The 24,911-nt window shown below is 22.7% G+C and overlaps 2 protein-coding genes across 2 annotated transcripts in view; one reads left to right on the top strand and one right to left on the bottom strand.

Moving 5' to 3' along the window:
* Positions 1-16,332, top strand: part of LOC129615779 (neurotrimin-like) — a 31,879-nt gene extending 15,547 nt beyond the window's left edge. The window contains exons 5-11 of the mRNA XM_055531148.1: positions 384-551; positions 2,217-2,345; positions 6,331-6,465; positions 7,784-7,933; positions 8,954-9,079; positions 12,182-12,313; positions 15,968-16,332. Coding sequence (XP_055387123.1) covers positions 384-551; positions 2,217-2,345; positions 6,331-6,465; positions 7,784-7,933; positions 8,954-9,079; positions 12,182-12,313; positions 15,968-16,236 — 1,109 coding nt within the window. The 3' untranslated portion in view covers positions 16,237-16,332. The remainder of the gene's footprint in view (positions 1-383; positions 552-2,216; positions 2,346-6,330; positions 6,466-7,783; positions 7,934-8,953; positions 9,080-12,181; positions 12,314-15,967) is intronic.
* Positions 16,333-22,492: 6,160 nt separating this feature from the next.
* The window catches only part of LOC129616463 (limbic system-associated membrane protein), a 45,161-nt gene continuing 42,742 nt past the window's right edge, over positions 22,493-24,911 (bottom strand). Inside the window, exons 11-12 of the mRNA XM_055532105.1 lie at positions 24,221-24,593; positions 22,493-22,526 (exon numbers count right to left, since the gene is read on the bottom strand). Of these exons, the coding sequence (XP_055388080.1) occupies positions 22,493-22,526; positions 24,221-24,593 (407 nt within the window). The remainder of the gene's footprint in view (positions 22,527-24,220; positions 24,594-24,911) is intronic.

Genomic DNA, 24,911 nt, shown 5'->3' on the forward strand with positions numbered 1-24,911 from the left:
TAAATTAGTTCATTTGAATGTGAAAGGTATTGCGTCAATATGAAATATGTATTGCATAATAAAATCAAATTGCTTCTGTGATTTACTTCCAAAAATATGATTCCGGATTAAGGATAAAAGTCACCCAGTGGGAATTTATTTTGTTTTTTCTGTTTTTTTTTTTTTTTTTTTGCTTTCTTTTTAAAATTATTTCTCAACGATAAGCTTCCGCAATATTCATGAACTGCAATCATAATTTTGATCTTATTTCCTTTTACTGTTTTATAATCTTTATTTGCATTTAATTAACCCATCATTACAAGCATAAATACATACATATATGCGTAAATTTTATATATGTACCTATTAATACTTTAACTATATATCTATTCTTAATTTCACAGTTCCTCCAGATATTCTCGATTATCCAAGTAGTTCAGATATGGTTATACGTGAAGGTAGTAATGTTACTTTAAAATGTGCAGCAACTGGTTCTCCTTTACCAACGATAACATGGCGTAGAGAAGATGGTAGTACAATACCATTAAGTGAATCAGATGGCATTAAAAATGGTGAGCACACATATTTATACTTAATATACAAATGTATGCATGTTATGTAGAAAATTCAAAGTTGAAATGAATATTTTATGTACGTTTCTGGTAAAGCAGTTTTTTTTTTCAAATAAAATGAATGAATATTGAAGATTAAAATAATAAAATGAATATTTGGTGTACGAAAGAAAATTAGTTTTCCATATAATTAAATGCATACACATATGTATATATATATATATGTTATATATTATAATGTTGATATAGTTTAGTATATGCAAATTTATTATGTAAATCAATGAAATCCATTAGCTTCTTTTATTAATTTGTAGGTGTGCATTTTAATTGGAAATTATATAGGTATATGAATCCATTCTAATATATTAGCTAATCAAAGTCCATTTAAGATCATTATCTTTCCTAGAAAAATTAACAATTTATGGTTATGAAATTAAATCAATATTGTGATTACAATTAAAACGGAAGATACAAATAAAATTCTTGTTATTCGAAATTTGAAATCTTGGAACGCAATTCGTATGGAAAATGATGCAAACTTGAAAATATGTCTGGCTGGAGCACAATTTGTATAGGAAATCATTTAAATATGGAAATAAGTTTTTCTGGAACCAAATTTTTAAAGGAAATCTTAAAAATATATCTATTTGGAATATCACTTTTATTGAAAATTGTTGGATATGTCACTCCGGAACGAAATTTGTATGCGAAATAATTAAAATTTCAAAATTTTAATACATAATATGCCAATATGAAAAATCAATCAATTACAAGTTTAACATATGGACAATTTAGTTATTCACAAGTTATTCATTTTATGCCAATACCAGCCGGAAGTTTAAAATGCTATGTACTAATTCGTTTATTCAATAAATTCGAAAAAACTAAATTAAATTTCTTCCAGTCTAAAATTCCAATTACCCCAAACACTGTACGGAAATTTAAATCAGCATGTTTCTCAAACCAATAGAGAGTAATGTCAGCCAAAACATTTATTCAATTGTAAAATATTAACTACAGGCAGGCACAATGTATCCCAAAATATGAATCTATATGAAAAAATCATTGGAAATTTAAATATGAACCATTTAGTTTTTAAACGTTTAAAAATTATTTATAAAATGCATTTTCCAATAATGGTGTTGAATATTAATTTCGAATTTCTTTAACAGCAAAATTGTGTAATGGTAACTGTATAGCAACCATGTCTTACTCTTTTTCAATGTAACCAATTTCTTGACATTAAAATTAAATATTAAATGTAATTGAATATTCATTTTTTAAAATTTACTTTTGAATGATTTTTTTGATTATTTGAATAATTTTACTTGTTCTAAATGCCTTTTATGCAATTTTATTGTAATATTGACTAACTATGTAACATTTATTCTGTGTTTTTTTTTATTATTATTTTAATTTATTTTAATTTACCGAATTCATAATGAATTGAAAATGATAAAATGACTTTTAATAAATTTTTTTTTTGTCGGCAATAGCAAGTTTGCATTATATTTTAAGTAAATAATTCTATAACTATAATTAGAATTTAAATAATACTGAAATTGTATTTTACAACAATCTAAAATGAAATTGTATTTTTGTATATTTTAAATAATGTATAACAATGGGGGGATGCACATACACACACAACTGTACAATATATAGTTAATAGTTATAATGGTTCAACATTGGTTATTGCAAAAGTGAATCGATTGAATATGGGAGCATATCTATGTATAGCCACAAATGGTGTACCACCAAGTGTTAGCAAAAGGATAATGCTAATTGTTCATTGTAAGCATAAATATTTTAAGTATATATATATGAATATATTATGATAAACATAGTATTATATTTTATATTTCAAAGCGTATAACAAAATATTTTATTACCAAATATGATTTATAATTGTTTATGAATATTAAATTTCAATAAAATGAAGAAATATTGAAATGAAATTCTAATTACGATAATCGTCTTGTACTATTTTCTTTAATATTCAAACAACTTAAGAGTTGGAATTTTGAATGAAGTCTATAGTTTACATGTACTTATTTTATATTTTTTTCGAATTATTAAAACAAGTCGTTCAATGAGTCTAAAATTGTTGTAATATTTTAATAGCAAATTAATACAGAATCGTTTCCTTTCATTTTGCTGAACTACTTTTTAATGAAAATGAATTGTTATGATATTTATGAACCTGATTTATTCAGCGTGATCACGGCCCCAGTTCTCTTTGATTTCAGACTAAATTGGTTTACTAAACTTTTATTATAATTATTTTAAGTTTTTAAAAATTGAAGCATTTACATACCGACGATGTATACCTTGTATGTAAATCAACCTGTAATAACAATGTCGCATTCAATACGAGGAAAATATAACTCTCAAAGTTTAATAGGATTTAATGTTGTCTGCATATTCGGCAGTTGAATAATAAGTACCTACAAAAAAATGAAGATGAAAATAAAATCATCATTAAAAAATTGCATTATATTAAAAGGATCTGTCGAAAATAAAATAAAGCTATAATTAGTCGAAAAGATTTTTTAAATTACCAAAATAGTAACCGAAAAGACTCATTTAATTTTAATGATTTTTTTTCCGTTCTTTTTCCTTAACAATATCAATACTCAATAATAAAGATACTAATTATATTTGCACATATATTCGTAATATCTACATATTAATATTCATTAATAAGTATGTACAGACAGAATGTGATGTTAAAATGTATAATGATATTTTAAATACAAAAAACAATTTGCCATTTTACTAACGAACTTAAATACAATAAAGAAAATTCGGTCTCGTTATTTTCCCATCATACCTAGATATTAATATTTTATATTGATTGGTGGTTATACACATTAAACATTGTTTATGCAACAATTTGTTTGATTCAATCATATACACATCGAACATTGTTCACGCATTTTGTTTGATTCAGAAAAAAAAATGAATGAAGTCGTGATATGGAAGCGTTTGTTCAAAAAAATAAAACTTTATCTAATTCTCATTAAAAATGAATTACGAAAGCTAATTTCACGAAAAACAAATTTGTGTGTCTATATCACATATACAATTAAAAATCATACAGTTTGATTTGATTTTACTCACTATTCGGAATCTTTATCAAACAAATTTTAACTATTTTATTCGATATCTCTAAAAATTTAATAATTGGGACGAGAGTCAAGTTTAGGTTTGTATCACGCAAGCAATACAATTTTAATTTGTTAAAAGCATACAACAAGTTCTTTGATCATAATAATATCTGAAGTCAAAATGGTATTAAGAGAACAAGTTTGAATACAGTGCTTATACAATAATATTTAAAAAAACATTTCCAAAACGACGCTTCTCTACTTTTACACGTCCCTTAGTATAAACTTGTACTTGGAAAATTTCGATTGTATCAAATTTTTGTAGAATTATTGAATTAACGGTAATGATAACGATTATTGTGTTCTTGTTCGTATCAACTTCCTTTTTTCCCCTATATAATTTTTGCAAAGAAAAAGAACATTTTAATTATCACAATATAAACGATATACAATGCGACATTAAAATGAAATTAACACATTAATGAAATTAAATTGAATTTCGAAAATTTAAGAAAAAAAAAAATCAAAATAAACGAAAGAAAATTTTTAACAAAAAAAAAAATAATTAAAGAAAAGTGCATTCATACAATGCTAATACTAAGTATAACAGTTGCTTTATTCTTATATAGTTATACAAAATGCACATATTATACAATTTCCATTAAAACAATATCAACACATACATAAAAACATATTGTAGAGAGTACATTAAATGTAAAAAATTAAAAAATTCAATAATAATAAAAGTTTTAACAAAGTAATTTTGTGGAATGTAATTAAAAAAAAATTCACTTTCATTTTATTATACGCTCATAATATAGCACACATTATTATAATTTTATTATTATTAAAAATATTATTGAACATCAGACCATTGTCCTGTGCCATTATATTATTTTTATATAATGTATGTATACTTGTGAAATATTAAATTTTTTTCATATAATTAATTTTTTTTTTAAATTGGTTAGGTATATAAAAATATAACACATAATAAATTTCATAAAATTGAACTCGTTATAATTTAACGTAAGCATGTTTATATGTGCATAATAATATTCAAGCTAATTAATATTCTTTTTGATATTAATTTACTACTAGTATAAAACTTATTATAATATGATTGGAACCCGTATTTTCGGCACATTTTCGATCAGATTTGAATTACATTATTTTAAAAATTTTAAAGACTGTTATCTGTTTCGAATATATGGAATATTTCGACTTCTTACTGTATAAACGAGTGGTTAAATCCAAAAACAAGGCAATTTCGCGAATACAGCCAAAAAAAATCCGTGCAAGTCAAATGATTTTGGAATCCGCAGAAAATCAACGTGCTGTCCGGAGAATCATGTGATCTAAAGAAAAGTTACTAATTTCAGTTTGATTTAGAGCTTTTTGCAGCTTTTTCCAAGAAATATGCTCCAACGTAGAAGCAACTTGTATTTATTTTAGTTTGCACCTAAGTGTATATTTCATGTCTAGGATCCAACTGAAATTAGAAAAATTGTAATATAAATTTGTATAAAAAGAATTTTTATTAATATTTTTCAAAGAAATCGGAATTTAAAAAATTCGGAGAACAATTAAGTTTACTTTTGACGGTTCTTGTACTAAACAAAACACTGTATTGGATACAATGCTGTAATTTGAAGGTGGTAGTAATTTTTTTTTTTTTAAATAATTCTTGTTTTATATTGGAATAATAATATTATTTCGTAGATATTTTCAAAGAACTTAATTAGTTTTAAGTTTTAGTCTTAATCAACTAACACACTTATACCTTCATACACAACAAGCTCATCATAAAGTACCAATATTTTTTTACAATATTACCACTTTAGTATCTTTGCAAAACTCATAATGTTTCAATGTAAAGAATAACTCAGCGACCTCTTCAAAGATTAACAATTTTTACTATTAATTTTACTTATACAATTATTTATTATCAAATTTTACATAACATTTCAATTAAAAATTCTCACGAACTTCGATACCTTTAATCTTCTTTTAAAATATTTCATTGGAAGGATTAAATTGGGAAAAGCTATCAAAATTTATATATGTTTGATTTTTTTTATGGTTCAATCATTTTGATCAATTTATGCACAACAATATCAAAAAAAAAAAAGACTGAATCGAAAATGAAAATAAGCATTAATAATAGAATATTTTACAATATGTATGAACATTATGTTATACATAGGCTTTTGTATATAGAGCATGTAAGCAAAAACATTAATACTAACAATTCCTGTATGTTTTATGTGCGTATACACAAGTATGAAATGTAAATAAAATTCTATTATCAAACTAATTTAAATCCAATATTTTTTTTTTCGATTTTATTTTTTAATTATAAATTTTGTATCGGTATTATTGATTAATATTGTATCTGTGAAAATAATCGATTACTTTTTTTTTATCATTTTGGTTAATACAAACAAGAACAAGTAAATAGAATCGCATTACCTATATATATATGTACATATATATAATTGGAATACATTGGATAATCTTTTCTTACAATAATTTTGAATAAAGCAAATTACTATTACCTATTTTTACATTATATATTTTCAAATATATACTAATATATGTAACAATAAAACTAAATAGAAAAAAAAATATTCAATTTAATTCTGTTTTTTTTTTCTCAATTTGAAAAGTTCCACCAATGATTTGGATACAAAATCAATTAGTTGGAGCTGCTGTTGGTCAAACAATAACATTAGAATGTCAATCAGAAGCATATCCAAAATCGATTAACTATTGGATGAAGAATGACACAATCATCGTTCCAGGTCAGTATACATTCATATATAATATCATCTACAATTTACATATATGTACGTATGTGTATGTTTTAGCTTGTTATTTAGTGGTTTATTCAGTTTTTAATAAATTTATAACAAATCTATTATTTATATATGTAAATACATCTGAATATACACTTATGTAAGGTATAAATACAAAATAATATCTTTGTTAAATTTTACAGGGTGTAATAATAAAAAAATTCATATGATATTCTGAAAAATAAAAAGTATGCTACTCGGAAGTTTATTGCTAGTTGGGAATTCGAAGAGATGATTTCAGGAATTGATTTTTTTTTTCTAAAAAGTAATGATGCCATAATTTTTTGAGACAACAATACTCACCTGGAGAATACTCCTCGAAAATTTACCTTTGTATGAGAATTTACAGAAACGATTTTCAAGAATAGATTTAGTTCTTCTCCAAAAAGACAAATTTCATAACTTTCTGAAGCAATAATCCTCACCAAGTACCATCGAATGCTTTGTTTTTTTACTAATGTAGGGGTTTTTACTAATGAATTTGTGTTTTTACTAATGAATGGTTCTAAAATTCAAACATAATTTCTCATTTAGTTTGCAAGCTATAAAAGTCTTAAATTTTATTTATTTTGATTACTTCATTATTACGTTCAATAACGAGTACAACTTGTTAAATTTACCATTAAAAAACAAAATATAATTCTAAGTATCGTAAATATATAAAACTAGATTAGTCAAATTAAATAGAAAATGATTGTTGTTTTTGTTAATTAACTCAATTCGATCAAATAGAATCAATTTTTCTATTTGATTTTCTATTTTCTGATTTTATTTTCATTTACCTACGTTTTTTTTTTCTGTTGTATTATGTGCGATAAATTCCTAAATTGTATTCATGGCGTGTATTCTTTACAATAATATAATACAATTAATACTAAATAGAGAGACCTAAATTATATTTGAAATACTCAGTGATAATGATATTAAAATTCAAATGAAAATTCAATTGATTGATAGATTTAGTATATAGTATTAAAATTCTATCACGTTGTGAATTAAAAAAACAAAATTCAGAATATTATTTACTAATACCTATAGAAATATTCGTATACAAACAAGGATAATTATTTTATTATAAATATAGTGTACATTAAGACTTTATTTTTTAATAAAAATGAAGGATTAAAATCGTTTTGTATAATAGCAATGAGATTAATTTCAATTTAAAAATATTTAAATAATTTTTTTTTTGTCCTTTATTTAAATATTCATTATATATTTTAGTATTTTGTATTTTAATTTGATTTTATTTTTTGTTTTTCAGGCGAAAAATTTATTCCCGAAATGTATGAAAGATTATATAAAGTAATAATGAAATTAACAATTGTAAATGTTGAACAAAATGATTTTGTAACTTATAAATGTTTAGCAAAGAATTCATTAGGTGATACAGACGGAGCAATTAAACTTTACAGTAAGTATAAATATTGTAAAATTAATCATTTATAGAAATTTTTAATTTATTAACAGATTTATTATTGTCATAATTCATTCATTTGTTTAAGAAATTGCTATAATTAGAAATTTTTTTTTAGTCACTATTTTGAAATTTTCAAAAAATTGGAAGATGAAAGCCTAGAAGATGTGTTTCTCTTAGATGAGCTCGTTTTCGCAATTACTATACTAAATAGAGAATTACAAAAATGCTAAAATTGATCCTTAAAAAAAATATCGAGTCAAATTTCAAACGGATTTTGTCAGCAAGGGTATAGCAACTGTGTGTGAGATTTTGAATCTCCAAAATGGACTATAAAGCCAATGATATCGTGACAAATGAGCACTGCATAAGCAATATGTTGGGAAATATTTTCAAAAATCGTCTTTTGTGAACCGGCTAAAAGAGATGAATAGATTTTGTATGGGAATAAAGTAATTTAGGAGCAATTTCAGTTATGAATATGTTAAAACAAATGAGGAATATTATAATAACCATTTTTTTGTGTTTTAAAGGTTTCAAAAATTAAATTCCCATTGCAATAAGTAGTAGCTCACCAAAATTCTTTGATTGTTAGAACTTCTAGTTACTTAAATATTTTAAGCATCTAAAAAATAAAGTTCGGATATTTCATTTTTCTACAAAAAGTTTTTTTTAAATTTTGAATTTTGTTCACCTTCACATTAAATTCTTTTTTCTTCATCCTTTCTTTATCTTGATTAGCTGATTTTGTATAATTTTCTATTTACCTTTAAATACCTAAATTTTGGAACAGAAAATCAATAAGAGTTTTATATTTCATCACCCACAACATTAGGTATTTATGAACATGTATGTATGTTTTTACAAAATCAAATAACTCAAATATATTTAGGGACATAATCCTTGAAATAATAATAAAATTATAATAATATTTCATGCACATAAACCATTATATATATATCCTTATATATTTATTATATCCTTTCAAAAAAAAAATACCAAAAATTTCTTTTTCAGACATACCAAGAATAACTACAACAACATCAACGACCATTTCACCATTAACAACATATCATACATCAACAAATAATAGAAAGTCTGAGTCAACTGGAGGACGTTATTCAGAGGACAAAAATCTAAAAGGTAAAAAATAATAAGAACGACAAGAAAAAATTAAATTTCCTCTACTTTATGTGCTCTTTAAATTTGAATTAAAATAAATTGTTCATAAATATCCTAATAATATTTTTTTTTTGGTATTTATGATTATCTACTTAGGTTTTTGATAACGATCTTGATTAATTCATAGAATTACAGAAATTTTTTCAATAAAGGTTAATTTCGTTACAAAGAGAAAACAAAAATAAAAAAGGGTAACCAATTATATTTTTGGAAGATTGGTTTTTATCCTGAAGAAATTTTTCCAAGGTTTCATTCAACTAAATTTGAAATACATATTTCTTACAACTTTCTCGGAAATTTTTTTTGAAGAAAATACCTAAATATTTCCTGAGTTTTTTTCGTTCTATGAAAAAAATTTCAAATCGAAAATTTTCTATTACAAGGTTAAATTTCAATTAAAGCTACATAAAATTTAATATTATCGAAGGATTCAATTTTTATTTAATATGTAGGGGAAGGGTGGAAAAACCTTAAATTTTGACAGAAATTGCTGTAAGGTTTTAATATTTTTTTGATGAATATTGTCTGATTTTTATCAAAAATAATATTGAATTGGACAATGCAATTATAAAAATTTTGCAAAGTTTTCTTTACATGAAGGTTAATTCTCCCGTCTGCCTTTCCTCACGATTTAGTCTAATGATATTTTTTGAAGCTCTAATTTGTTGTTTTCATTTATTTTTATTACTAATATTTCTTTTATATTTTTTTTATTCAATTTTAGTTGAAAATAAGAAAACTGATAAGATTTTCAATTGGATAACGTGAAAATATTTCGAATGCCATGGAAAGCTTTCACGATAATTAATTTTGTATGAAAATGGTCATTCTAATTTCAATATTATTTAATGTACATTTGAAATTTCGGAATAAGAAACATCGTCAAAAATGAATATTCCAGCACACACAGATTCATTATTATACAGGAATCATTGTAGTTAGTAAATAATTCAGATGCATCTTTTATTCTCAGTACATAAATCGAAGCTCATTTTAGCTCTCATTATAACATTGTGTCTAAAGCTTACTGCAAAAATGTCCTGACAAAAATATAATATATTAGTATTAAATAACTAAAAAATTTTTCTTACCCCAATTCTTTGGTTTCGATGTTGAGGAACTGAAAACAAATTATGAATAAACTTAATATTTGCCCTATTTATAAAACTAAATTATACAATCTTTAAATAGGCAATGATGTAGGAACAAATCTCTATTTGTTTCTTCAGCCCCACCCATAACTCATTCTATTTTTTTCATCCTAGTTTCAATAATTCCTTCTTTGCTCGTATTTTATAACTTATTTTTGACTTTTTCATACCGTGTTTTTCTTGAATGACTCACTTTTGACTTTAGTAAGTTTAAACAAAAAAAAAAAGTTATTATCCTTTTGATTTATACGTGATACCCACTTAATATTATTTTTTTTTATGAAGAATTTATGATTGTTGCCATTATTGTCGTTTATTCTCGTTGTTGCTGGTGCTTTTCTTCCTTTTTATGTTATTATTGTAGCTATCAGAAAAGTTGTGAAACTTTTCCAATAAAATAAGAGGCAAAAAAGTGAAAAACATATTTTTTTTTTATAATGTTCCGACTTTTTTATAGTTTTTGTTTTTCTTTTTTCTGTTACCTTTGCCCCATTAAACTTTTCTTTAATTTTGTTTCATTTGAAAATATTTTTAAGTTTTTTTTTTTTACCTTATTTGTTTTTTTGCCATACTGTTGTGTCATGAGTCCTTTTCAAAAAAATTGTGCATATAATATTATGTGTACGCATATGTAGCAGCATGTGTGTATATTTTGGAGTTTCGTACAAAATTTCATTTCACGAACATTTTAACAAGTTAGTGTTTTCAATGCAAATAAAGAGTTATCTTTGAAACATACATTTTATTATACATTTCTTTTGCTTGTATATTGTTCCACTAACAAAATTCTTCTATTTACTATTAGAATCTTAGACCTAGTTTATATATGTACATATATAGTTGATGTTAATAATAAAAACAGCTCTGTTATTCTGAAAATGTTTGGAATTTTTAATATTCTTGTTCACGAACATTTTATTTTTATAGTAGGATTCAAACAGTAGGTAAAATAAATTTACTTTTCTATTCTTTTAGTAAATTACTACTGAATAGGAGAACATAGACAGTGAAATCAACAAATGAAAAATGTTATGCAGTTTTATGGAATTATAATAGCCCTGTTTTAATTGATTCGAATGAGACAACTTTGTTTTGTTGTTTTTTTTTTTTAAACATGAAAGTATTTTACATTATGAATTTTTTTAGTTTTACATATTTTCCATTAAAAATTTTATAGGGTATCACTAGGAGCCTTTGCTAATATCTAAAATAAACCAAACTAAAGGAATAACATAAAAATATTTCAATTGAATTTGATAAATGAGGGTTTTTCAGGAGCTCGTGCGAACTTTAAATAAAAATATTTGTTCAATGAACGAGCTAAAATTAAGGCAGTCACTCAATTTTCCCTCCTCTACTTTTCTTATTCTCAACATAGTTAGCTCTCGTTTCTATTATCCATTAAATGCAAAATTAGATTGGAAGTATGGAATGGCAATAAACGTAAGCAAATTTAAAAATTTACAAGAACTGCATCGAACAATTTAATCCTTGTTATTTAACACAATTTAAATTTTAAAAAATAAAAAGTTTTTTTAAATTTTGAATTTGAAAGAAGCCAAGAAAATAAGATCCTTGCTAACATTTTTTTATTAAGAAACGCGTTGAAAAATCCTTGAAGTTTGATTTACTTTTTTTTAACACGTTTTTCAGCTACTTTTTTTTTTGCTTACACAAAAATCTTCTTGTTCTTTTCAATGGCTTAAAATTTTTATGAAGTTTTTCTCAACTTTTAATTTTTTTTTCTTTTTCTAAGAAAACTTTGAATTTTTCTGTTTTTTTACTATAAATACTAAAAAAAAAAAGAAACGCTATAAGGTCAACTTTTCAATTCTTTAAATTTTTTAAATTTAAAAGTAGAAAAAAAGGGTTCATTCATCAATTTTTCATATATTATATTTTATTTTTTCAGATCACAATAGACGAAATAAATTGAAAAATCGAAGAAAACATAAATCATATACAATTCTAGATGATTTAACATTTTCATCATCAGATGATTTGGAAAATTTTCAACAAATTTCAAATCTTTGGAATTCAAAAGGTTTGTTGTTTGATTTGTTGAAGAGAAAAATACCAATATTATTATACAATTGTAAGCTATAAGAGAACTAAAGGATTAATGCAGTAAATTTTATAATAAAAATTACAAGGATACATATTATGCCCCAATAATTTGAGTATTAAGAGAATTGATAAAATATTAAAAATTTTCATATTTTAGGTGTACACAATTGGAAATCAGCCCAAAATCCAAAATCCTCAAGATGTTTGTGGCGTATATTTGCCTGATTTGAATGAAAATTCTGAAGTGAATAATGAAAACAACTTATAAAATATTCAAAACTAATCAAAATGAATTTGAATGAAATATTGACAAAAAGCGACTCTGTTCAGATACTCTAATAATTGGAATAATCTTGAGCTTGTCTTATAAGAAAAATTGTTTTGAACTATCCTATAGAGCAATGATTACACTAAGAATTCATGATAAATTAATTTATACTTAAATTTAATTATTGACATACTCACGAATCAATTAGTACCATTTGATTCTAGATATACCTCGATATTTGAAAGCTTTGCTTAAATTCTTTAACTTTCTAATCTTCTTTGTTTTATTCAAATATTGATAAAATCATATAATTTTCTATTCCATTTTAATTTTGGGCACAAAATAAATAAAAAATGTTTTTCTTTTTAACACTCTGCTCATTTTGACTCTTGAATAATCAATTGATTTTTTTGAAAACTTTTTAAATTTTATCTTTTAAAAATTATTTCTCTCTCTATTGGGTAATATGAAAATAAAAAAAATTTAAAATTTCCTCTAATATCCTTTTATCCGTTAAAAAAAAATTTTTTTTTGTATTTTTCATGTAAAGTACATCTTACATTATTAATAAGCATATAAAATATTCATAAGTTTTTGATGTAAATATGTATGAAGCAAAGTAAATAAATACAGAAGGGCACATAGTCGAGTATATTTCATCTAAAATCAAAATCAACGTATTTAATACGTTAACATACGAGTATCATGAAGTTTATGTAAAAACAAGAAAGGAATATTTAAGCTATTGTGAATATTGATGAAGATATCGAAATTTTAAATCCAAATTATTAGAATAGAAAGTGAAAGTGATTTTAAGACCATGTTTCTGCGTTGTAGAATTTAGAGATTCGTATTTACTTATGTTAAGGCTCGTGTCCTGTTTTAAAAGTTTTCGTGCAATTTTACTCCCTCCGGAGGAATATCTTAAACAGATCTTCATCTTAAGACTATGTAGTTATTTTTTGCTCCTAATTTAATTTTACGAATTAAAAATGTCCTAGAATCTAGATATTGCATTCAAACTAGTCAAAATTAAAATTTATTATTATACTAGAGTGAGTGGGTCCATACAATATGCATAACATTTTCCGACTTTATGTTATAGTAAGGCATGAATGTGCAATATGCAGTACATAATATATTATGTAAAAACGAAGTTAATAGGATATTAAATATTAAATACGAATTTTTCTTTTCAAATCGTCATAATCCCTAATATTCGTAAACCTTCTTAAATTTTTTTTTCTCCAAATTTTTTCTCTACTTCGAAAGAAGTAATCCTTTTAAAAGTATTTTGTACAAAAAAGGCATTTAATTTTATTTCTAGTGTGTCGTCTGCTTGCAAGTACACAATACATTTAAAATTAAAGTTTCGGTACTCGTTTTTTTTTTCATCTTTTTTTTTTCTTTTTTAAGGGAAAATGGGCTGATGATGATTTTTTTGTTGAAATGATATTCAGGTTATTGCCATTAACAGAAGTTAAAAAATTTTTATTTTATTGAAGACTCCCTAAGGATTTTCCTTTTGGGAAATTCATAAATACCTACTGCTACTACTACTTACATCATAATATAGGTTTTTCTTTTATTATTTTTATTCTGGATAATGCTTTGGGTCACCAGTATCACTTAAATTCATGTATGTACTCACTTAGATTTGAAAATTCCCATCCATATAAAATTTATTACTCAACGTTTATGAATTTGTTGAAATTTCTTCCTAAAATAATAATAAAAAAAAAAGAAAATCCCAGAATTATTTTTTATTCTTAAAGATTTTGTTTTTGTATCCATACTTGATGCAATTTATGCGATGGAACAAAAAAAACACAAAAAAAAAATAAAGACTTAAAATAATTTTTCTTTTTTTTTTTATTTTTAGTTCGATAAAAAAAAATACAGCAAGTAAAAAATGAAACAAATTTCTTTATTATTAGCAAGGATCAAGAAGTATTACATAATCTGATGACAAAGCAATTTTTTGTGGGATTTACAGTGCTTTAGGGATCAACGAAAATGAAAGATATACACACATTTTTATTATACATATAAACGCATGTATATGCTTGAGTATGTAGTTTAATATGACATTTATAAGGATTTTGTATATAGTGCGTTTAGCAAAGAAAAAAAAAACAATTGAATGGTTAAAGAGTGCTAAAGGAATGGGGGAAAGGCTTCATTTTTTTTTTTATAATATTGTCGTCATTATGTGATAATTTTCTTTTCGTTTCACCTAACAAATTTAACAAAATATGTTATTACAATTTTACATTCAAGATATTTTAAGGATTCTTTTATAGTTTTACACAAATATTATAATAAATGAATTCAATTTTAGGAACATTTTTTTTCCATTTAAATCATCAAAGTCTTCTTTTTAAAGTGAATTGTTCTGTATTCTTTCATCATTAATATTAATATCATATACTCGAAGAAATTAAATGTGACAGAATAAAAGAAATTTTAACGTAAATATTGAGAAAAATTATTGAAATAAAAGAATTAAGAACCTTACACAATATTATTTAAGATTTTATTAGAGAATATTTTATGGAATATGTTTGTTTTTTTTTGGGGAATTCAAGGTCGTTATTGTGTTCCTTAAGTAATTTAAAGTTAAATTAATGGATTCTTGCTTTAATTTATAATATACAATAATAAATTATTATAATATGTACTTGCATATTATTAAGAATTTTAATTCTGAAAATCAAAATTAATGAAAGTAGAATATTTGTCTTAACAATTATTTTCAAATTTAATTGAAAGACATCACTTAGTCACTTAAGTAATTTAATTTAATGAACATTTTTTCAATGTATAATTATTAACAATTTTCTGAAAGGGATTAATTCAATAAGATTTTTGGCATAAATATGGAATAAAGAGCAATTGTAATTATTATAGACTTTTAATATTTTATTTGTTATGTAAATATTATTCCTCTTGCTGCGTGTTTGCACCTTAGTTCACATTGTCCGTCATAAACATATGATTTTTTAATAAATTTTGCATGTTCAGTTGAAAAATGAAAAATAAATCAAACAAACCTAAGGGCAGCACCAAAAATACTGATGAGAGATTAACCTTATATTTAGAAGAAATGTTAAAAATAATACGAATATATAAAAAATCACATGTAATTCAGAATTCAATTAAAATTTATCAGTATTTTTCAAAAATGAAAACCGTGTGACTCTTCAATTTTCTATTACAATATTAAACTTTGACTTGTACTAAATAATTGTATGCTGAGTTACCGATACTTCATCGATTATTTAATTTATTTTAATTGTTAATTTATATTGCACATATTTGATTTGTTACTCTAAACATATTATTCTCTTTCTATTATTACAGATGAGACATATTATCGTAATGATGACCCAACAAATTCAACAATACATCATACATCATACGGAGGAACCTATACAAATTCTAATATAAGAAAATTTTTCAAATCATCATCATCATCGTCTGTGTCACTATCCCCACAACTATCAAAAGAATTATTTCTATTATTATCATCTCTAATATTGTTAATTACAACAACAATGATTGAAATCAAAGTTCTTATACAAAAATTAATGACAACTACTTTACAACAAAAAAATTGCCATGTTAAATAAAAATTCAATGGACCTTAGTTGGAAATCTACAAATTTTAAGAACAATAAATTACGAGTATGTAGGTACCTACATACAATATTTTTTTCTTTATTGAAAAAAAATAACTACTGCAAATCAATAAAAAAATTGTTAGAATAAAAAACAATGAATTTAAAACAAAAAAAGAAGGAATAAAAAACATGAAAAATTTAAACAAAAAAAAAAATATTTTAAAGAATAAAAAGAGGAAGTTAAAATATAAAATAAACCTTGCATTTTTTAGATTTCATTTTTTGAACTCAGGTACAAAAATATGTTTAATCAACCAAATTTTTGCACAATGCAATTACTTTACAGTTAAATTGTTATTCCGAATGCTTGACGTTAAAGTTACGGAATATTTGAAGAATGTATTTTGTAGAAATTATCCAAAATATTTCTATTCTGAAGAAGAGGAGCATTTTCAGAGCTACAGTCTGGAAACTAATTCATTTTGCAGATCGCAGACAAGTCATGAACGTTCCTTATTACATTTACATACAATTGAGTGTTGATTATTGATAGAAAATTACTGAATGCTTCCCTTAGCCGTCATGCTAAACCCTTATTTTTAAAATTTTATTACACAAAACTAAAAAACTCACAAAAACTAAAAACTAAAAAATCTAATATTTTATTAGATTTAATATATGTATGTATGTATGTAATTTGAAATTCTATTAATTTACAAAATCCAAAACGTTCTAATTTACTAGATTTAGAGTTTTGATATTTGATTTACACGCACGTACTGAGAAATTGCTAACCTAGAGAATTTAATTTGAAAAAACAAAAATATTTTACAAAATGTTTTCTATACTGTCAATCAAAAATTTAATTATGGAATAGGAAATATGTACATATGTACTAAGTTATTTAATAAATCAATACGTGTACAATCTAAAAATAAATAAAGGGTTTATTAACCAGCACATTTTTAATTTAGAAATGATAAACCTCATATTTCCTGTCATAAAAAAATTATGTAAGAAAATTAAATCAATTTATTTTATATGATTTATGTAAGGATAGCATCGCCTTGAGTCTCATATAGTAATAAAATGATTTTTAATATTGATTTATCATAAATGAATCTCCCAAAATTCGGCTTAATAATGAATTGGATTACATATAAATAAATTAAATTTGAAATTGTATAATTGTCTGACAGGATGCTTGAGTTCCATAGATCCTTATACGTGGTCGCAATAGATCGTTATATACGGTTGCGGTGCACTGTTACTCTTGCTGTACAAGCCTACTATGGAACCCTAAACTAATTGAAGCAAGAATTAAAAAATATATGTACTTATGTACATATTCTAATAGAATAATATCATTAATTATAATTAATAATTTACTGAATTCTTAAAAATAAATACTTTCTTAAATACGTGTGACTCTTCTGAATAAAAGAAGAATTACACGTATATACATACATAATTAAGAACATAAGTTAGTTCGCCTATAAGTATTACAACATGTGAACCCAAAAACACGACTAATACAAAATATTATTAATAATTTTTGATTTCTAAATGTAATACGAGTATAATAAAAATATGCTATCAAATAAATCAAAAGTTTACAACAATTTAAATTGTTTTATAGAATATTTTTACATATTTACATAAATACAATAATATCACATATCTACACACATAAGTATTTTATGTATTTTAAGGATTCTTAGTAACAATTTTGCAAAAAAAAAAAAAAAAACATGAAATAAATTTTTGCAATCAATTTAAAAAAATCATAACCAATTGTGCATTGTATAATATTTGAATATATGCATGTATACATGAAATGCTTGCAATATATCATAAGTTTTCTTTGTTTTATGTATTAATATTCACATTTGAATGAATGTGATGTACATATGTATATTATATATATCTATATGTATATGTAAATTAATATGCATATTGCACCTACGCAATTTAACTATAGAGTTGTTCAAAGAAAATCTTATAATTTATTGAACTTAAAGCCATATTAATTTTTTCAATTTTCAATATTCACAGTTTTCGTAAATTTTTTTAGAAATATATATGAAATAATTCTGTTATAGAAGAAAGATTCTTGTTCTGGAGCGACTTTAATTATGAATAGATGTTGGAGGAAATTTTACTATATAAAAGAATTTTTATTATGATTCCTGTTATAAGATTTCTCTTAAAAATTTGTCAACAATTTAAATCAATAAAATATGATATGCCCAAAAGTTTTCCGGAATCTTATCGAATCAAACGAATATGACACCAAAATATTCCATGTCCCGTACCTTTTTTGTGTAGGAGTTTTGTTGAACATATTTTCAAATAAGAACTTTGAAATTAATTTCAAATTTTTTAATTTCAAAAATTCCTTAATCAATTATATTCGAACACCGATTATATTCTTCGTCTTAGATGATTATATGGCTGCTGTTTTTGACTCTTTTTGACTTACTTCTATTTAGATATTAAAATGCAACGAAAAGAGTTTGAGTCAGAATTACAGTAAGTATTTATGTTAATATTGTAAATTAAATTTCAAATTCATCAATCATCGAAATATTTTTATGGCTTCAATGTCTTATACATTTCTTTTTTGTATCCTTAATGAAAAACACTATAATACAAAAATATAAAATACTATATAAAATAATATATTTGCATACAGGAGCAAAATATATGTGTATATGTACATCATGTGTATTACATTTTTATTAATTTTTCCTTTGTTTCAATAAACTATATATGTATGTATTGTATATAATAGAATTTTATGTAACCTTGTACTGAATTTTCAGGTTATTTTAATTGATCACAGATTTTTATTGAATTGTTATACTTACATTATTATTATGTATAAGAGTTTATTTTTATAATAAAAGGGAACAACATTGAAAATTTATTTTTTTTTTAATGGAATTCATATAACAATATTCATAGTTTATTAAAATAATAAAAAAAAAATAAAAAAAACTCTATTTAAATTTTTATTTTTTTTTTACTTTTGTTTTTCAAAGAATTTTCTTTTTTTAATCGAATAAATAAAAATATGGAAACAAAAATAAAAAATTTACTAGGTTTCACTTTTATTTTTTAATTTTTCTCTTTCATAAAAATGATTATTTTATTTTATTGAAATAAAAACGAAAATTTCATTTTTTATTCGACGATTAATTTTTCGATTATTAAGTGTTGAATAATTATTATTTATTTTTTTTTGTTTTTATTTTTATTGGAAATGAAAAATGCACGCGTATACAATATAGGTAAACCAATTTAATAAATTTAAAAACGAAAATGAATTTTTCTTTTTTGTGAAAGATTATTAATAATTATGACACAAAATTTATTGTTCCAGGTTAAATAATAATAACCATAGCTATATAGAATTATTTACTTTTAAGCAATTTTATTATTTTTTATTTTAACAATTTCGCATTTAATAATTATTGTTATTTTTTAATATTTTTACCTTATATAATAAATTGTAAATATTAAAATGCATACAATGTAGATATATTGAAATTTACTGATAATTAAGAATACGATTTTTAATTAAGTTTAATAAATTTTTTAATTTTTTTTTTTCAAAAATATATACATAAAATAAAATAAAATATTATTTATTGGAAGGTAAAAATGAATTTAAAAAAAAAAAAAAAAACTATGAATTCCATTTGTGTAATTGAAATGAGTTCAATTAAAACAAAAATATTTATTTTATATATGTATTGTTAATTAAATTATGATAAAAGTAACTTAAATTAAGTAAAATTAAATTATTATATATATATATATACAATAAGGTATGTATGTTTTATAAAATGATTTAACATAAATGTACTAGTATGCGAAGTATGTTGTAGTAGCGCAAAAATAATAATGAAAATTTAATTAATAAAATTGAACATTTTAACAATTTGAATAATTTTGTTTTTTTATATGAGAAGTGTACTCTTTAATAATAATATTATCATCGATCAGCTTTATGTTAATTAAATCCGTTAGCATAGGCTAGATGCACATATTACATACTAGGTATACTTCCTTCTCTTTAATTGATTTAACTATAAGCAGTTAAAAAAACAATTGAATCGGCTAAGGCAGGAAATCAAAATACTCTTCGGGTTATACAAATTATCTGGAACAGATACAGTTTTGTCACATTGTTTTACAATTAAGTTTAAAAACGTTCTCCATTTTGTAAGATCAGCATAAAGTTGCCTAAAATAAAGGAGACATTTAATATGTACACTAAATGAAAATTAGAATTTTTTTAATTATACTTTACCCAAAAATTGGCTTTTACCATGGCATTTAAATTGATGAAAACACAGTAAAATTTATAAAATTGGATTTTGTGTTTTAAAAATTTCTTGTTTGTACTTAATAGTTTCTTATAATTTCCATAACATTGAAACATATCCGATGTTATTGTTTTGGTCTTTAGCTCGTTTTACACCAAATTTCTCCACAGTCTTATGGTATTAATATTCTTTTCAAAATTAAAATTTCTCTAGAATTTTCTTAACTTCCACTTACATATTTTATGTTACGTATTGTATAAGATGATTAATGCGATAGCCTGTAACATTTTCATATTCATAAAAAATTATTAAAACTATTCCAATAATATTTTTATTTAAAAAATTTTATATGGGTTGCACTCAAAATTTAATAAAATTAAAACGAAATATTTTCATACCTATACAACAAAAAGGAAATTTATTTCTCTTTTAACCTTAATGCACTTTTTTAAGCCATCTGGTGAGAAAACATTACATTGCATTCTAATATTCCTGTAAATTTTATAATTAAATTCATATTTTGCCGAAATGCAAATTAAAGCACAAATATAAAAATAAAAAGAAAAACGTACATAAAATTTTTGGTAAAAAATTTTATCCTTAATTTAAAATTGTTATACAACAAAAGCTTTTGTTGTATAACAGATTTTTTACTATTTTAAACAATATATACTTCCATATGTATATAAAGCTTTGGAAAAAGTTTAGACACAAACCAAAATTAAAATTTTATACGTGTGTATTATAAAAAAAGGAAAAATTTAAATTGCAACGACAAAATATGATATTTATGTTTACATTAATGAGTGCAAGTAAAAGTGCAAGTAGCATGCCATTTTGCTCATTTGTTAGCCTATTCGGTAAAAAATTGTGCCACCCGATTCATAAAATATAATTCGCACTCATTTGACATTATTTTAACAAATCGTTGACATCTGCAAGTCTACTCGCAAACGAATAATAAAAGGAAACAACAAAGATAGCAGTACAAGACGCAATGAGTTCCAATTTTCTGACGTAAGCATATAAATTTTGTCAAAAAACAAAATTTAAAATTTTGTTGATTATTGCGAAAAATTATTTAAAAAAATTTTAAATGAAAAACGAAAATTATTTCAAATTGTATTCAGTTTTCAAACATATTTTCATTTTTATTGTAACTTTAATTTTTTTGTTTTATAATTTAAGTTTTATCTATAATAATAATTATTTAATTATATATAAATTTACAATATTATTCATTTTATTTTTAATATTAATAATTAAGTCTACATTTTTTATGATATTTATTTTTCATAATATTTTTGTTAAGAAAATTTTCATTAAGCACAAATTTATTATTGATTATAATTAATTAATTAATTTTATATATTTTAATTTTTCATAAAATTTCCAAACATTTTAAATAATTCTATTTTATTTTTTCCAAAAAGTTTTTTGCTTTATATTTTACATGAATAATTATTTTTATTTCAATTAAATTATTTTTATATATAAGATTTTAAAATAAAAGCACTGTTTTTGTACAATTTCTATAATTTTTTTAATTGTAATTTTTAATATTAATTTTATTTTTAATTATTATTTATTTTATACAATACAATTTTTAATTTTATATTATGAAACTTGTACACAAATATTTTTCTATACTATTTATTTTCCACTTTGAAAATTTAAAATATAAATTAAGTACATAAGTTGTTGAAATCTAAAATATGGGCCTTTATATACACATGAATTCTGGCAACGCTGTTTTTATCTCTAGCATGTATTTTCAGTTTAGAATTTGATGTAAACCTCAAAATTGTATTCATATAACATAATATGAAACAAGTGAAATGCGTTGTAGAAGAGAACGGCGCTAAAGAATACAATTTTATGTAGGCCCGCAATTCACAGTAATTTAAAAATTTAATTTGATACATATAACTTTATGTCAAACTGTTATTAGCTTTTGCCCAAAAACTTTTTATGTCAGTTTTAATATATTTTATATATTATAATTTTTTCAACAAAATTTTGTACAGAAATTATAATAATATATTCTGTTTAAATATTATACAAATTTCATTATAATTTTTATAAATTATTTCAATTAATATAATAATAAATTATTTGACATTTTAAATGAATTTATTAATACAATGTTATAATATATGAACAGTCTCATGTTAAGCTTAATATTAAATATTGTTTAACATTATATATATATATATATATATATATATATATTATATATAATATTTTTGTATACGTATTTTATGAGTTCTAATTAAACTATGTATGTATGGTTTTTTTGAATATTAATTTATCTAATATTAATATTAAGTATTCTAAATATTGTATTTTTTTTTTTTCAAAAAATTATAAGGAAATAAAAATAAATTCGAAATAACCTTGTAAGTCTATTCTAAAATAGATTGAAATGGGTCTAATATTTTCTGTAAATTGCAATAAAAATTGTTGTTTTTTCTCACTCTACTGCATTTGAATAGCAGCTGAGTACTACTCTACAAAAATCTTGTCAATAAGTAACAGTTAGTAGCAATAAAAGGAAATATTTGTGCAGAAATAATCACTGCAAACTGTCATTTACCAGTTTTATTTATATTGTGGAGAGTGGATGTGATCATTTTCTTATGAAAAATTATTTTTATAAAAAGAAAATTAAAATTATTGGAGCTGATCTACAAAAAAAATTAACAGGAGGAAAGAGAAAACGGAGTTAAAGATGAAAAGCGACCAAAAATAGCTGGACTGTCACTAAAGAACAGTATTCGGTATACTGGTGGAAAGATGACTGGAAGATATTGCGAAATCATGTAAGTACCTATGTATGTTCATATATTGTATATGGAAAAATTATTATTCCAAGTAGAAAAATAAATATACCATGAAGCAAATAACCAATTAATGGAATTTTTGGTTGCCTCAAAACGTTTGGGAGCAATATCTTATTTTTAATTAGAATGAACTTAGGCCACTTTCAAAATAAACCATTCAAATATTAAATTAAAGATTTTTTTAATAGAATTTTAGAATAAACTTTTACAGAATCGAGCTAAGAAATTAAATTGAATTCACTTAAAAGTAAAAAATAAATAAATATACATATATTAAATAAATATATATATATATATATAGGTATATATATTTATATTATAAATAATTTTAATTATAACTACTTTTAATTTAATAAAATAATAAAATTTATGAAAAGTTTGAAATAATTTATTTTCAAACTTTTTATTTACTATTCCTAATAAATTTCCTATATTTATACATAAAATATCAATATTTTTATTTATATATATAGCTAATATATGAAAACTTAAACTTGCCAGAATACTTTTTATTTTTACTATAATTTAATATAACAGTTTAATTTATATGTATATACCTAATAATAATAATAATATATGTATATAAATATTAATTCATGCATTTTAATAATTATGTTAATATATCTGACAATTTATATGTTATATGTATGTTTGTAATTATGTAAGTAAGTATTAATATTATACAATTATTCTATTTATATAAATCTATCCATTTATTATATATACATATATATTTATGTATATGCAATTGTATATTAAGGTAAAATAATTCAAATTTGTCAAAGAATTACAATTATTCCTTGAACAATAAATAACAAAATTCCTCTTCTTATAAATTGTTCCGCTAACTTATTTAGAAACTTTCTTAAATATATTAAATTTAATAATGACAGAAATAAAAAAACTTCTTTAGATATCCTTTTAGCTGATGAAGAGGTAATTGTTGAAAATTTTATAAATGAAGTTGATAATGATTTTAATTGTAATGATGATAATGAAATTGATGACATTAAAAGTTTTAATAAAGTTTCTGTTATTATGAAAATTCCAAATAAATTTGTTTTTGTAATTATCCGTTTTTGCCAAATTTCTAAATGATTTTTTCCTATTGTAGACCATCGTAATGAATTACTACTAGCTGCTGATGTTGCATCATAAATATTGTCATCATTATCACCGAGCATAATATCTAAAAATATAAATAAATCATAAGGGAAAATTAGTTACGGTACTCATAAAAAATATTATATTAAAAAATTGTTAATATTAAAACAAATTAATTTCCCAATTTATCTTTAAGGGGCAGACTGACCACTCCGAGTCCACTTTGAAACTATTCAACAAATTAAATAATAAAATAAAAATAGGTTCCTATGAGCCACAAAATTTTTTTGTTTTAGATTAGCGGCTAAGATTATGTGATTCGACGTGTATTAGCTATTTTATTTCTATTGAGTTTCTGTAAATTGTTAAGTAAATCTGAAATTTAAAGCGTTAATTATGTTTC

Source organism: Condylostylus longicornis, unplaced genomic scaffold (assembly GCF_029603195.1).
Source record: "Condylostylus longicornis isolate FDR11 unplaced genomic scaffold, ASM2960319v2 ptg000005l, whole genome shotgun sequence".
Lineage (NCBI taxonomy): Eukaryota > Metazoa > Arthropoda > Insecta > Diptera > Dolichopodidae > Condylostylus > Condylostylus longicornis.